Source organism: Dromaius novaehollandiae, chromosome 26 (assembly GCF_036370855.1).
Source record: "Dromaius novaehollandiae isolate bDroNov1 chromosome 26, bDroNov1.hap1, whole genome shotgun sequence".
NCBI lineage: Eukaryota > Metazoa > Chordata > Aves > Casuariiformes > Dromaiidae > Dromaius > Dromaius novaehollandiae.
Genome location: NC_088123.1, coordinates 8,521,853 through 8,537,124, shown reverse-complemented (window position 1 = coordinate 8,537,124; position 15,272 = coordinate 8,521,853). Strand labels below are relative to the sequence as shown.

General features: G+C 58.4%; 1 protein-coding gene across 1 annotated transcript; it reads right to left on the bottom strand.

The window, feature by feature from the left end:
• Nucleotides 1-13,723: 13,723 nt before the first annotated feature.
• On the bottom strand, nucleotides 13,724-15,012 carry TCIM (transcriptional and immune response regulator). Its single transcript, XM_026112216.2, has one exon. It carries the CDS (start codon nucleotides 14,799-14,801, stop codon nucleotides 14,481-14,483), a length of 321 nt encoding a protein of 106 aa, XP_025968001.1. The 5' UTR covers nucleotides 14,802-15,012; the 3' UTR covers nucleotides 13,724-14,480.
• Between the last annotated feature and the right edge of the window lie 260 nt (nucleotides 15,013-15,272).

Genomic DNA, 15,272 nt, shown 5'->3' with positions numbered 1-15,272 from the left:
TAGGACACGGGCGAGGAGGTGGAGCTGCGATTGGGATGGGACGCGGGTGAGGAGGTGGAGCTGCGATTGGGATGGGATGCAGGCGAGGAGGTGGAGCTGTGACTGCAGTAGGACACGGGCGAGGAGGTGGAGCTGCGATTGGGATGGGACGCGGGTGAGGAGGTGGAGCTGCGATTGGGATGGGACGCGGGCGAGGAGGTGGAGCTGTGATTGGGATGGGATGCAGGCGAGGAGGTGGAGCTGCGATTGGGATGGGATGCAGCTGGGAAGGGGAGGGGCAGCCAGCTCTCACCTTAAAAAGGGGAAGGTGGAGGGGGGAGGGTTTGGCTGAGTCTTAGAAGAGGCACAGAGGTGAGAGTAGCTCTGGACTAGGGCTCTGCTCTTTCCAGTCTCTGGAGCATCGGGCTTTCGTCGCTGTGGTTGGAGGCTGTCTGGCCCGAGGCTCGCTTTGGGGAAAGGCTCTGGTGGCTGGGGCCGGGGCCTGGGCTGCGTGCGTGGGGGTCCCAGAGGCTCCTGCAGAAGGGGGTTGTGATCCGACCTCCAAACTGGGGGGATGCGGGGGGATGCCAGGGGGGCTGTGCAGTGCCAGGTGCTGTAGTGACCTGGGAGCCTTCTCCCCAGTCGTGGGCTCCTTTGCTGGAATGCCTGAATTCCTCCTTGGTCCAGGAGAAGGAGTTAACCTCCCTGCTTAACCCACCCCTGTGCCCAAGCCTGTAGCTCCCCTCGGCCTCTGCTGCGAGGCCGAGCAGAAGGGTCCGGCTGGGAAAGGGTCTCTGAGCTGCCAGGCAATGCGCTTACGAGAGGCAGGTTTCTAATGGTTCCCCAAACTGAGATTTTCTCCCTGTAGATGCAATTAGGTCTCAGTGTCCCTGATTAGCTTCTAGTGATGAATTCCATCTGCCTGACTGGGATCAACAGAGACCTGAAAAACCAAGCACCAGACATGCAGCCTACTGTTTTCATGCTGTGCTTTGTTCATTATAGGAAACCACTTACAAAACAGAAAGCTCTTCCTTGTTCCAGCCAATTTCTTGGGCTTATTTGCCATGAAATGTCACCTTCTCAGATGAAAGAATGGGATTTATCACAATTAAGGGAAGCTTTGACGTGTCCCTTTAAGTGAATCAAGTGTTCTTTGTACTCTGAGTCTATGCAGGGTTTTGTTGGTGCAACATGATTCTCATGCAATTTATAATACTCATAAAACATGCACGTTCTTGAAGAGTGGCTGCATAATTTTTATTGCTTCCAGCAGTACTTGCTGCAGAGAGGACCTGTTAGTCTTTAGAGTGTGGAAGCTAACGAAGCATGTTTATGATGAGTAAATGCACACACATTGACACAGCACCGAACACAATTGGTTGCTGGGCATTGGGTATCAGTGTTGCATAATTGCTTGGAAAGCGCACAATAAACCAGGGCAATTACTCAATAAAAAAAACTCTGAGACTGTTTCAAGTCAGCGACAGGATAAGTGTTGAATGAGTTAATCTCTGCTGTAGAGAATAAAAAGTGCTGCAATGAGCCTGGCTGCTGTTTTGTCGCTGCTCCCGCGGGAACCCCGGGCGGAGGCGGCCTCGCTGCTCCGGGCAGCTGCGCCCCGTCCCGCTCTGAGCCGTCTCCTGGCAGGACTCCCCCGCGGGATGGCCCCGGGCATGGGCCGGGGGCCGGGAGGGGCGATGGGGCCCTTGGGCCGGGTCTGAGCACTGTCTCGGCGCTGGACACGTGCCTGAGCCGAGGCCACTGCCGGCTCGGGGGAGGCTCTCTGCGGGTAGGGGCTGCAGCCGGAGGGTGCAGCAGCTTTTACCCTTGTCTCCCGTCGTTCCCGGGGTAATTCCCTCGTTCACCTCCCAGAGCACGGGCTGGGAGACCCCGGTGTCGAGCAGGGGGAGCGGGGAAGGGGTTAATGAGAAGCAAAGGTGCAGCTCCTCAAGGGTAACGAGCAGGTGAAAGCGCCCGGGAGGCAGCTGGGTGCCGGGATGGGTGCAGGGATGGGTGCCGAGCAGCAGAGCAGCCGTGTGCCGGGCTGGTGCCCGAGTGCTTCCCCTCGCTGGGGAGCGGTTTTTCTCCCTGGTTCTTGCCAAACGCTGCAGCAGTTGGGATATTTACTCTCGGCCGCATAGTCTCTGTGCGAGCTGTTTTCATAGACGTTTCTCAAAGTGGAAACGCAAAGCGGGACCTGCTAGCGTAAAACAAACAAAGCAGCTTATTGTGAGCTCCCTTATGATATAAATTCCTGTTCGTATCAAAGAAAACAGCTGCAAGTTGAGGTAACGTCCGTGGAATTCCTTACTGAGCTGTTTTCTGCCTGAAATGCCATTTTTCACTAGTTACACGTCCCAAGGGAGGCCCTGAGTAACCCCGAAGCGCAGGAGCTGCGCCGGGGCTGGGGGCAGCGCGGTGGGAGCACGGCCCGGGCTGGGGTCTCCCCGGGCAAAGTTGCCCCTCGTTAGTCTCCCCGGCACGGAGGAGAGTTCAGAAACTGAGTGAATAGTGATGCAGGCAGGTTTTTGCACATTCGGTTTTCTTTGCTGAACAGCCTCCGCTTAAACTCAGCCAATAGTGGAAACAAAATTTGATTGTGCTGCACCAAAATCTTTATAGGAACCGCACCTCTGTTCTGTGGCGAAGGAGTGAGCTGTTTGCAGAGACTAAAACTAAGTCTCTGCTAGCTAAACAGGCTAAAACTTTCTCAACCATGAAAAAACTGACTTTGGTTAAAATCTGTTTGTTCTGAGGCCATTTCTCAATATGTCTTGTCAATATGTCCAAGCTGTCTTTGGAAAAAGAGCATGTTTTAGTGACAGTTTATGGTTACATTGCTTTGAAAAAATAAGCGCTTTTTCTTGTATCCGCAGGTAACAAGCAGCTCTGCATCACCCGTGTCACCGAAGGCGCCTGCATCCGACCGCAGCAGCATCCGACCCGGCAGCGCCCGTGGCCCTCCGGTAGGTGCAGCGTTCCCGTGCGGCTCGGGGCTCAGCGTGTCCGTGTTGTTTCCCGGGAGCGTTCGTTACCTCGCGAGGCTGCAGGCAAGGGAAGGACGTGTGCTCGCACTGCTCAAAGCAGCGGTGCTTTTGCTGGTTGCGCGTGGCTGGTGCTGGTTTCTGCTGGAGACGGGGAGGGGCCCCCGGTGCCGACAGCGGGGCCCCTCCGGGCGCTCGGGAGGGAGCCGGAGCCATAAGGACGGGGGGTTGCGTGGGGCCGGCGTTTCTCTCCGCAGAACAACACTTTGCAGAGGGCTGTTGGGAAGAAAGGGCTGGTGCCTCCTTCCTTGGTAGTGTGAGGGCAAAAATTGCGTGCTGGTTTTTGGTTAGTGACTGGTTTCTCAAGCATCTTCTAATATACTGGGGGGTTTTACACTCAAAATATACAGAACTGTTGCTGCCGTCTTCTGGGACCTTTTTCGTAGCGAGCTTTTCCAGGTGTTGCGTGGGAAGCAGAGGGGATGAATCCGAGAAACGCAGGTCTTGTTGCTGCGACTTTGGTGCTAGCGATCGGGGCTGGGGCTGGGGATGGAGATGGAGGGTCCTGAGCTGCGAGCGCGTCGCGGCCCTGCTTGGATGCGGCCGGGCGGCAGCGGCTCGGTGCTGCCGCGATGCAGCGCCCGACGCCGTCTCTGCCCCGGTCCCGGCACCGTTCGCAGCGTGCAGCCGAGCGCTCCCGGCGCGGCCAGCAGCCCCGCGGGGTCCCGGGGCAGCGCGAGTGTCTGCGCGGGGTCTCGCCGGCTCCTTTGCAAAGCGTCCGGGGGGACCACACAGTGTTTGGAAGCGAAGCGTGGCCGCGGTGAGGGTCGCGGCACCCGCCGGGGCTGTGCCTGTGCCGTGCCCGCCGGGGCTGCTGCATGAGCCCGGGCACGACAGCGCGTTGCGGCGCGGTTGCCATGGCACAGCGGGAAACCCGGAGCAACGCGCGGGAGCTCGTGAGTCAGCAGGGTGAAGTGTTTATCCCGAGCGCCCTTTCCCGGGGACCGCGCAGGGACCGCACGGCGTCAGCCACGCGCAGCAGGGGCGTCACCGGCGAGTCCTGCCCGCTGCAGCCTCCTGGCACTTGGGCCAAAGACACCCGGAAATCTTTGGCGCTGCTAGGTTTTCTTTTTTTTTTTTTTTTTGATGGAGCAAAGGATATGAACTCGGAATAACCGTCCGTGATTAACCGTGGAGGAGTCGGGCCGGGCTGGGAGGCGGCAGGGAAGGCGCGCGGGGCTGCAGGGGCAGCGAGCTTGCATTGCGTGCCGGGCTGCGGGTGCTCACCGCCCCCCCGGGCCCCACCGCCGGGCTCGGCCGCGGGTTTCGTTCGCCGTGTGGGATCCGGGCCCGGAAGCGGCGTCGGCGTCTCCGCGTGGGACCGCGAGGTGCCACGAGGCAGCAGCCTGATGGGTTCAGTCTGCACGAAAGGCAGCCTGGAGAAACGCTAATCAAAATATTTTGAAAATTAAGGTTTGTTTTTACTCCAGCACAAATCTCACTATGACAACGCACAAGCACAACAATGAGTAAAATCCCAAGGTATTCCGTGCTGCGAAAGTCACGGATCGGTGCCTGTCCCTCCCACGCAGCTGCTGTCTGTGACTCGGAGCAGCCGCGCCGGCTCCGTGGGAGCATCGCGGCCTCGGCGGGTCACGGCGGCTGGACCCCCGCAGCGTGCCCTCCCCGTCCCGGAGCCCAGCTCGCCCGCCGCGGCTCCGGGCAGTGTTGCAGTGCTTGGTTTTTAAGCCGGGTTCGTGGCGAGGGGATCGGTGCCGCAGCCGCGGGAGGGCGGCCGTGCCGCGAGCTGTGACGTGCTGCCTGCAGCTCGCCCCACCGCCGGCTCCGTCGGAAAATAAAACCTGCTGAAAGGAAGGAAGGGGGGAGCCCTCAAGCGCCGTCCGCGGTGCTCGGTGTCCACGCGAACGTATAGCGGGTGCTTTGCGCAGGCCACGCTCCTAAAAAGCGTTGCCAAGAGCAGAAAATCCCCTTTCAGCCCCGCTCCTCGGCTTCAGCGGCTGGCGGTGGCTCTCCGGGGACGTCACCGGGCCGGCGCGGCTCTCTGAGCCCCGTGGTGTCCTCGGGCCGGCACAGGGGAGCGGCAGGGAAACTAACTGATTCCTAAATGAGCCGAGGATGCTCCTTCGTGCTGAGCAAGGTGGCTGGATGCGGCTCCTCCGCCTCGTGCTGCCAGGGCGAAGCAGTAAAAAAAAGCAGGAGAGCCAAGGGCCTGGCCTCACCACTCGATGCAGCTGCTCGCAGCTCTCTGCGAGGCGCAGGAGTGCCGCAGTGTGCTGTGGGGCTTGGCGCGGCCGAAGCCAGCGTGCGGCAGGCGATGCAGCAGGTGATGCAGGAGGTGATGTGCCAGGCAATGCAGCACGCGGTGCAGCAGGTGATGTGGCAGGTGATGCAGGAGGTGATGCAGCACGCGGTGCAGGAGGTGATGCGGCAGACGACGCAGCACACAGTGCAGCACACAGTGCAGCAGGCAATGCAGCATGTGATGCGGCAGGCGATGCAGCACGCGGTGCAGGAGGTGATGCAGCGCACGGTGCAGGAGGTGATGCGGCAGGCGATGCAGCACGCGGTGCGGCACAACTCGCTGCCGATACCCGCTGCCTCGCCAGGGCTGCAGCGGGAGCTGTTCGTGTCACAGCGCCCCGAGACTGGCCCCACTGACCCAAATCTGGTACGAACGCGTGGTTTATTGGGTTATCCCGAGGTGACTTCGTTTTACTGGCAGAGCAGTCCCAAGCAGCAAACCAGAAGAGGTGACTACAGCATTTCCTTTCCGTAGTGGATTGCATGGGCTGCATTAAGAGTATGACTTCCAGGGGAAAATGTTAGTTAGTTTTCAAACCAAGATTTATCCGCCTAAATCACTTTCTGAGTACCAAAGGAAGGTCAAAAAATCATGCAGCGTTCCAGCAGCGCTGCAAGATGTTTCTTTAGGCAGGCTGACAGAGCTGGAAAGCCGCGGTGACTCAGGGCCGTCGTTTCTGGGACCTTTCTATGGGCAAGATTTACTACAGGGTATCTTGGGATGCTCTGACTTAACGCTATTCCTATGTCGCAGAACTCTATCCAAAAATTTTTCCAGTCCTAAATATCACTTGGGGAGGGGAAAAGATTTAAATTACTTGTTGTTCTGGTTGCGTGTTTATAAGAGCTTGAAAAAGCATTGAAACAGAAGACTAGTGCAATGTGGGTGGGTGTTTGCCAAAATCAGATGATTTTGAACAGAGGGAGGGTCTTGTTTTCCAGGCGGCAGGTAGCTGTGCAGTGCGGCGGCGGTGGTGGGCAGGGTTTGAAGGCACCCCAGCAGCAGGGCAGGAGGAGCCCGCCTACACGGACCCCAATTCCTGCAAAAACATTCATGCAAAATGCTCCCAGTTTATGTAAAAGATAGGAAAATGTGCAATCGCTGGCCGTGTACTGCTGTGCTCTGCAGTGTTCAGCACTCAGATGATATTTAACCCGAATTCCTGCTCAAGTAAACGGGATTTCGCCTACGTAAGGCGTGGGTGAGGGTAAGTCCAGGCTAAAACAGACTCAGTGGTGTTTTCCACAGCTAAAGATAGCTTCGGTTTGCTTAGTCAAAGCTCGGTCAAGAAAGAGCAAGGATAATGCCTTCAGAGGAGGCTCGTTTGGTGAGTTCAAACGAGACTTTTCTGATAAATATCCCTGTGACAACTTAGTCATGAGGCTTCCGGGAACGGCTTGAGAAAAGCCTCGGCTGCCTCTGTCGAAGCGTGGCCGTTTCGCGGGGAAAGCGAGCGGAGCTCACGCACAGCCGCCTCCGCAGCCGCCCGCGCCGGGCCGGCCGCAGCCGCGCTTGCAGCCTGGGTCGGAGCAGCTCCGCGGGACGCGGCCGTGCCGGAGGGGCTGGGGACTCGCCTCTGATCTGGCCTCCAAGGTGACTTCTCAAGGCTGAACAAAGAACTGGCAGAAGCTGAAAGGGGCAGCAGCTGGGACAAGATAACCTGATGCCCGTGGTGAAGTCGATAAATCCTAAAAAAAAAAAAAAAAGAAAGAAAAAAGAAAGGTATAATTTTGGAATTCCCTCAAAAGTTAGTTGGGAATTATTTTATTAGCTTCCCTCTGGTATTGGTATTCATTTACTTTTATTTGTAGTTAGGTGCAAGGAGATCATGCTGCAAACCCCAAAATACGGGTTCACAGAGGACGGCACTCTTGGCGGTCATTTTAAGGGCGTGTGTTTGAACCAGCTCTGGAGATGGGCCCAAATTTGCAGATTATGCAATGGATTGCAGAGAACTGTGTTGCAACAGAGCTTAGCATGATTAGAGAACTGGGAACTGCGGGGAGCGCTTGGCCTAAGATAGCACAAGAGGATGAAAGCGTTAAATTTGTAGTAACCCAAACTGCCACGCGTAGCTGAAAGCAGAAGCGGGGTGAAAGCCGGCCGCGAGCCGTCCTTTGCGGGTGCAAACGCAGCACTGCAGTGTGCGACACTTGGAGCAATTCCGATGTGTCAGAACTCTTTTCCAATTGCAAGCACTTGATTATTTTTTTTATAAGGTATTAATGCTGTTTATCCTGTTCAAAATAAAAGCCTGTCAAAGGTAACAGCAAAGGCAAGTTTCAGTCTGTAAGGGTTGATCTCAGATTACCTCTGGGTTTTGTGAAAAAATAGCTTGGATTTATGCACAGTCGTCCTTTGGACTGGACTCGCTGGCGCGTGTGACTGTTGCGTGCCCACGTGCTCATGGATTTGAGGCCAGGAGGAATAATTCCCTCCCCAAAACGGGGCAGGATGACTTCCCAGCCCCGTGGGCCTGAGCAGGGCTGCCGAGGAGGCCGCGGAAGGAGGAGGCTTCCTTCACGGCCGTGCCGTTTGCACCGCTTCCCGCAGCCTGCACACGCGGCCGCTTTGCGCTGCCAGCAGAATTAATGGGGCTCTTAATTTAGCTCAATTACTGAGCATTCACCTGAGAAGCCGCACAGAATAGAGCAGTAAATCTCACAATCAAATATTAAATTATTCCTAATTTATTTACGTACGCCGGACTATAAGCCCTGCAGCCAAGTGTGCAGAGGTCCGTGAGGAAGGCGGGTCCGGCGGGCGAGGGCAGCCCGTCCCGGAGCGCTCGGGGGGCATCGGCCGCCGCCAGCCCGCGGTCTCAGCGTGGGGGCCACGGCGGTGCCTCTCGGGGGGTTCGGCCCGCTCCGCCCCGGGGCTGCGCCTCTGGGGACCATCGCGCTCGGCAGGGCTTCTGCAGGCGCACGCCTTGCACGTCCCCTCTTCTCCGTCACAGCCGTGGTTTTCCAGGGCACGTGAACCGGCTGAGCAAAAATGTGGTTGATCCGAGTTGATAGAAGCAAAGTACTGTGAAAGAGCTACAAAATGTCTAGCTTTAGTGGACAGGGAATACACGTGCATCAGTTCTCGCAGGCGGGTGGAAGCAGGTCGTTCAGGTGCCCCAGTGCCAGCACTAGCTGCCGGACACACGTGGCCTCGTGCGGGACGTCCTTTAAATGGGGAACAGCACAGAAATGACGAGCTGCGTTTCTGCGAGCGTGCGTGCTGCCAGCGGCTGTTGGCAGGCAGTAACCAGCGGCAGCGAATGCCAGAAGGAATCGTGGAGGCAGGGGAAGGACCGTCCTGGGGGCAGCGGGAAGGCTGCATCTGCAGCGCGGGCGCACCGGAGCGTGCCGCCTTCGGTTCACTGCGAGAGGCCCCGCGGGTCTGCAGAGCTCTGCGCCGGCGCTGCTGCCCGCGTCTGCGACCGCCGCCGGGTGTAGCGTGCCGCCGGGTGTAGCGTGCCGCCGGGTGTAGCGTGCCGCCGGGTGTGACGTGCCGCGGGTGTAGCGTGCTGTGGTACCCACAGGGAGCCGCGCAGGGGGAGACCAGTGGCGCCGGGGGGGTGTTTTGGAGAGCTGCTCCGCTTGCTCTTTTTTCAAGCCATTTCATGTAATGTTTCCTATTTTCCATGTTTAAAAAACATGTGCCTGAAAGATACTGGAATGCTTCAGCAAGCAGAAATTTGTGTACATATTTTCGTCTCTGAGGAACACTTGGGGAACTTCGAGGGGTTTTGGTTAAAGGTAACATGTGGGTCATTTTTTTCTAGCTGATCTGCAGATAATTAATTTCACAAGGTAGATAATGTTTTATTCACTTTCATTTCAAAAAGCTATTTTATAACTTGGCCAGTTATCTAGGGAATACTTAGAGCATCCCTGGTCCTTGGCTTTGAATAAAAGTCTCCCCAGCATAGTAATGTATTTTTGCATAGTTTTTATTGCAGTTAAAACACACAGTTTAGGAAAAAAGCTCATTGTTAGATCTGAGATAAAAACAGCGTATGTTTGGCAGCTTTTTCTGCAGAATACCTTCAAGGATTTTACCTCTGTAAGCAAAATCCTTCAAACTGTTTGGGTTTCTGTCACGGACCTCGCTCGGGTGAGGACTTTGCCGTGCCTCTGAGCTCCGGGCTGGTCCTTGAGCTCCCCGGCAGTGCCGTGCAGTCCCTCCGCAGACGGGCTCAGCAACGCCGTCGGCCAAGGGTGCTTTGATGTGAATCAGAGTCTTGCAGAAGCAAAGGGGCAGATGGTCGGTATCACTTTTGTGCAATGATAAATCGAGTTTTGTGCTTGACTGTTTAGAGAAAGGGAGGGGGCTGCCTGCCCCGGCTCCGAGCCTGCGCTGCTGGGGAGCGACTGCAGCCCCAGCGTGGCGTGTCCCATCCGGCCAGCACGTTTCGCTGTTTTTCCGTTCCTTCGGGTTACGTAAGTCGGGGGGACCCGGTTTGAGGTCACATGTTCTATTTTCAGCCCGTGGTATATATGTAGGGTCACCAGAGCAGAGTCTCTGGGAGGTGGGAAAGTTCCTTGAGTGTCGCCAAGTCACTGTAAGACGCTCGTATGCGAGTATTTGTCGAGTGTTCGAGGCACAAAAGCATCTCCATTTTGGAAGAAGGCAGCTGGGCCCCTTGGCGCGTGCCCTGGCGGGGGGAGCTCCCCGGGGGGGGCCTGTGCCTGGGCAGAGCAGAAAACCCTCCCGACCCTTCTACCCGCTGAACAGCTCCGCCGCCGAGTCCGCCCGGCCCCTTCCGAGCATTCAGGCGGCTCGGGCTGCCCTGGGAATGCCTTTTCCCGGGAAGGCGCTGAGGAGCGCGGAAGTGACCTGCGGCCCCGGCCGGGAGGTGCCGGAGCGGCGTCCCGGCTCCCAGGACACGGCGGGCGCCGGCTCGGCCGTGGGAGGGGGGCAGGAAGCGGGGGCAGTTTAGCAACATAAGCAAAGGCGCTTGTTGTGCAAGCAGCGCCGGGGAGCCCCGGGCCGAGCCGCGCCGCTTCCGCAGCTGGCGTTTTGCACGCCGGTCGTTGCAGCGTGACTCACGGAGCTGCCCCCGCCGTGGGGCCACGCGGGGCCGTCCGGGGCGCCCGGCCCGGGGGAGCCGGGTTTTGCATGAGGGAGGGAGATGGGAGGCGTCCGCGGTCCCTGCTGCGGGCGAGCGGGGGGCTGCTGGGCATCGCGTCCCCTCGTCGCCCTTCCCGGCTCCGGCCCCTCCCGAGAGCCTCCGCGCAGGGACGGAGCAGCTGCTGATGTGTGTAATGGAGCAACTCACCTTGCCAGGGCTGGCGTTCAGGTTTTGGTGCTCTAGAGGTGTCCCATGCCTGGGGGTCTCTGCTGAGAGGTGGCTTCGGAAGCGCCTGCGTTAGGGATGGCTTCACCGTGTGCTGAAGCAGAGCACGGGGTTTGCTATGGGCTGTGCCGCGCCGCGTGCACCACTTCAGTGGAAACCAGGGCTTTTTCAGGGCTTTCTGTGTGTCAGGAAAACCTACGCTGTATAAAGATTCTGGTTGTAGCTTTGCTTTTGCCTTTTAGCCGAGATAAACGGCAGCCGTGCCACCTCCTGCCGTCAGCGGTAGTTCAGAGGCTTTTCACCGCCTGGACATGGTGCTGCAGCATCGTTCTGCTGCGCGTGGGGCGACCTTGCTTCGAGCCCCCGGGCAGCTCCGCCGCGGCCCGATGCAGCCCCGACGCAGGGCTGCACGTGGCCGGGTGTCACCGCGTCCCCATCGCCCGGGCTCACCAGGATGGGTTGGGATGGGTGGGGCTCGCGGCCGCCCCCGACCACACCGTGCCGGCTGCCCGAGGCGCCGAGCCCCCGCGTGCAGGGCGGTCCGTACCCCTGCGTGACCCCGCCGTGCCGGCCGGCTCCCCGGGTGAATTTTTAACTTGCTGGTTGCCCAACGGCCGGCGGGGAGGTCGTCCCCGAGGCCTTGCCCTCAGCCAGAGCCGCCCGTCCCGCCAGGCACAACCGCCGGCTCTGCCCGTGCGACGCGCGCCCCGTTTCACCAAGGCTGGGGGGATGCGGGAGCTGCTGCCCCGCGCCGGGAAGCATCCCGCGGCCGCTGGACCGCGCGGGGCTGGCGATGCCCCTTCGCATCCCTCTCCGGATAAACCTGGCGCAGGGAGGCCGGGACGCGGCGGCGGGGGACACCGGCGCAGCCAGCCTGGCTCGGCGAGAAGAATTAATGGAAGCGGCGCGCTCCCGGGGGAGGAAACGCCTGCGGCAGCCCTTTCCTCCGTTTGTTGCGCGGGGCGGGCGGCGGCGGCGCCGGTCCAGCCGGAGCATCCCGGGCGGCCCCGTAAGCGCGCCGACGCCGTGCCGGCTCCGCCGAGCGCCCCGGAGCACAGTGCAGACGCGACCTGCCCGCACGCACCCCGCGCCGGGGGCTGCTGCTCGGCACCATGGGGGCTGCCCTTGCCCGCGGCACCCCGTCGAGCGGGGTGCACGCTCCTAACGCACGGACCCGCCGAGGGGGCTCGTTGCCTTTCCTAACCGCAGAGACTGAGCAAGCAGGCAGCTTTTTCTGTCAGCAGCCTTTATTCGTCAGGAAAGCCACTTGGAGTGGTAATTTAAGTGTAACGAGACAAGAGGGAGTATAAACTCCCCAAGTCAGGGGATCTTATCAGTCACGTTATGCAGATGTTTGTGAGCAGAAACGTCTCGGCAGCAGTAGGAAGGTGCCAGCAGCAGCTGCTCTAATTGGCGTTGGTTTCGGTCTGCCACGAATTGTGGCTTCCTTCACGTTCCCTGGTTTGGTACAAGGAAAAGCGCTGGCAGGTGATGCGTGATGCTCTCCCCGACCGCGGGCAGCCTGGGGCTGGGGTGGTTACAGGGACGTGGGAGACGCGTGCGTGACCGGGACGCTGCTCCGTTGTGACCGGGACGCTGCTCCGTCGTGGCCGGCACCGGCTCCGGCTGCGGCGCTCGGCAGCGGGCTGCGGCATCGGGCGGCCTTGCGCCTCCGGGCAGTCCGGGCGCGCAGCTCGGCGGCACCGCTCGGTTACCCGTGCAGGGGGTCCGTGGTGGGCAGCGGTGCTGGGAAGCCCCCCTGGCTCCCACGCGGCCCTGAGGCACCGCCCTGCCCTGCCGAAGCCTCTCCCATCGCCTGCCCAGGGTCCCCGCTCCCCAGCACCGTGCTCGGCTGGGATGCGAAGGATTTCGGGCCTTTCCGTCGAGCCCCTCGGCTCTTTCAGGGCTCGGACGTGGGGTCTGGATGTTTGGGGCCAAAACACTGCCCGGACCACGACAAACGGGTGGCTGATCTGATGCAGAGGGTGCGTGCGGGAAAGCCTGATGCTGGAGCAGAGGGCCAGGGAGGCAGGGGAAGGTCCAAGCTGAGCAGCAGAGCTGGGGAAGCAGAAAGCAGTGGAAAAGCGTAATCTGGTACCCACTGAGGTTTTTTGGCACCGTGCAGGCGGCCGAGGCAGGAGCCCCGGTGATTCCCCGTCGAGCAGATTCGCTGTGGATCAGGTCTCTCCGAGCGGGGACCGCTGTCCCTCGGTGCTCCCGGGGGTCCCCGGGGACCGTGGCGGAGCTGCGCGGCCGGTGCCGGGGGGCTCTCGGGGCCCCGCAGAGAACCGACGGCACTCGTTGGCACGCCGCGCGCCTCGCCGTTAAACCTGCCGCGCCGGGGGAGTGTTTGGATGTGCTTCATCGCTCTATAAATAATTACAATTATCCGTGCTATTAAGTAATTTAAAGGGATGTTTTCTAGTCTCCCTGGCTTGTAGGCAGTTTGTAGTTTTTACTGTAGGAAAAGAAACCTAGCTGGGCCATCATTCTTCTGAATTGTTCTAGCTCGGTTGCGCTAAGCGGAGGCATGGGAACATTTCTTTCTAAGACAGTGGGTTATTAGAGGGCATATTTATAAATAACTAGTCTTAGCTATTTTAAAATATTTTCTGCATACTCTGTCGTGATGGTGCAGCATAACCTGTCACAAGACCGAGCCCAAGGCTGCTGACGGCGGGGTTCGCGCTCAGCCTCTGCCCCTCGGGCGGCGGGGGCCGTGCCGCTGCCCCGTCTGCCCCGCAGCAGCCGCGCGAGCCGGAGAGCCGTTCCGCTCGCTGCTGCCGGCAGCTGCTCATTTCCTAAATTGATTTTTTGGTTGCAGTATTGCAAAGCACATCGTTGTCTTTATTATAGAGGAGAAACGAGCAGTTAGGTTCGATTTATAATCACATTTGGCCAGATCTTCCTGGGAATGCCAGGGCAGCACAGCAGCCGCGGGTAAAGCTGCGGTGCTGCTGAACCGGACTGCAAAACTCCCGGGAAACCAGGTATTTTTGCAGACTCAAGGAATACACTTCCACGTTGCATTCTCGGTAGTTAAGGAGAGGTGCTGGGCAGTCTGTTCTTCAGACAGAATCCACGTGAAATGGCCAGGAAAGCGTGACCCCGCTCCTCCAGGAGAATTGAGCATTTCAGACAAGAAACTTTAGATTACCTTTATAATTTATTAAACTTTCAGATTGCCATATGCAATAAATTATAGTTGGTATAATAATAGCATTGTCATAAAATATTACCATGAAATACTTTTCTAATATCTATTGTAACCTATACAAATAAGAACCGGAATTATGGTGTTTAGTGTTAATGGGAAGTGAACAAAATATTAAGGAACTTCACAGTAAATTCAGGAAAATATGTCATTATTATTGCTTTTGTGCAAATGATTTATAGTGTACACATACTGCTTGAGAAAGAAAGGATACGGTTACGTAGTGTGCCTCTGGAGCAAATGCATTCCCTGAAGGCTGAGCTTACTGCACCCACACGGTGCGTTTAAATGCATTTTAACAAATGCAGAATTATACATGATCAATAGCTGATCAATCTCCAGAATCCTCCATCCTAGTGAAAACAGCGAGGCTTAGAAAGGTTTTGAACTCTAAGTAAACCAGTTTGAAAAGACAGAGCAAACAGATGAAGTCAGTAAACAAGTTCTTAAGGAGTCCTGGTGTCGCGGGGAGCGGAGCGGCCGTGCCGGGACCCCGCTGCCGTCGCGTCCCCCGGGCGCGTGTCACTGCCGACGCCGGCCGCGCTCCGGGTGGAAATCTCTCGGCCGGTCCGTCAGGTCCGCTCGTCCCGCCAGCGGCTTGCGAGGCGGTGGGAAACGCCACGTTTCGTAGGATGTCGCAAACAGTCTGGCTCCGAAACATTCCCTTCCGTTGCGGCTGCTTTTGACAGTTCAGTGAATTTTGATGGAATATTTCCGAAATTTCAGGAACTGCAGGAGTTTGTCTTTCCTCCTCTGCTTCAGCGCCATCAGCGCTCTCGTTTTCTCCTCCACGTCCTGGTCGGTGGCGAGGATTATCTTGGCCCTTTCCTCCGCCTTCTTGTCCCCGGAGTTCTTGAAGAGTTTCTGAAGCGACTCTTGGTTGATGCTCTCGAAGATATTGGCCGCGGCTTTCTTGCGCAGGGCCGTGTCGAAGCGGTAGCCGTGCACGGAGGGGCTCACCCGCAGGGACGTGGACATGGCTGCGGTTCTAGTGCCCCTCTTCGCTTTCATCTATGGCGGGTGCTCCGGCTCTGCGCGGGGCTGGTCGAGGCAGCGGTGCAGCGCTCGCTCTGCCGCTGCTATTTAAAGGCAGCCCGGAGAGAGCCCGAGGGCTCAAGTTACAGTGGTGAGATCATGCTGATGTCAACACTGAATAGTCATGGGCGAGTTTAACAGTTGAGTTGCCGACTTTCCTCTGTTATACGACCGAGAGGAAAAGCTCATTGTGTTTCTGCGGGGGGAGGGTGCTTTTCTGTGCCTCGGTGCGGAACGGGCTTCACGCAGCTGCGAACATCGTTGTGCGCCTTTGGGCTGGGGTAGATCAGACTGCGCACGCGGCCTTGGCGCGCTCCGAAAAGCGCCGTGCTCGGAGACCTTGCTTGCCGCGGCGCGGGGCGGTGCCTTCGCTGCCTCCCGCGTGGCACGGGCCGTGTCGGGTGCGTTCCCCAAGGCGATGGCGTTTGCAAAGGGCTCCTGGTCCAG

Excerpts from the sequence above, each read along its gene's own strand:
- TCIM (XM_026112216.2), bottom strand. The coding sequence starts at position 14,801 with ATGAAAGCGAAGAGGGGCACTAGAACCGCAGCCATGTCCACGTCCCTG.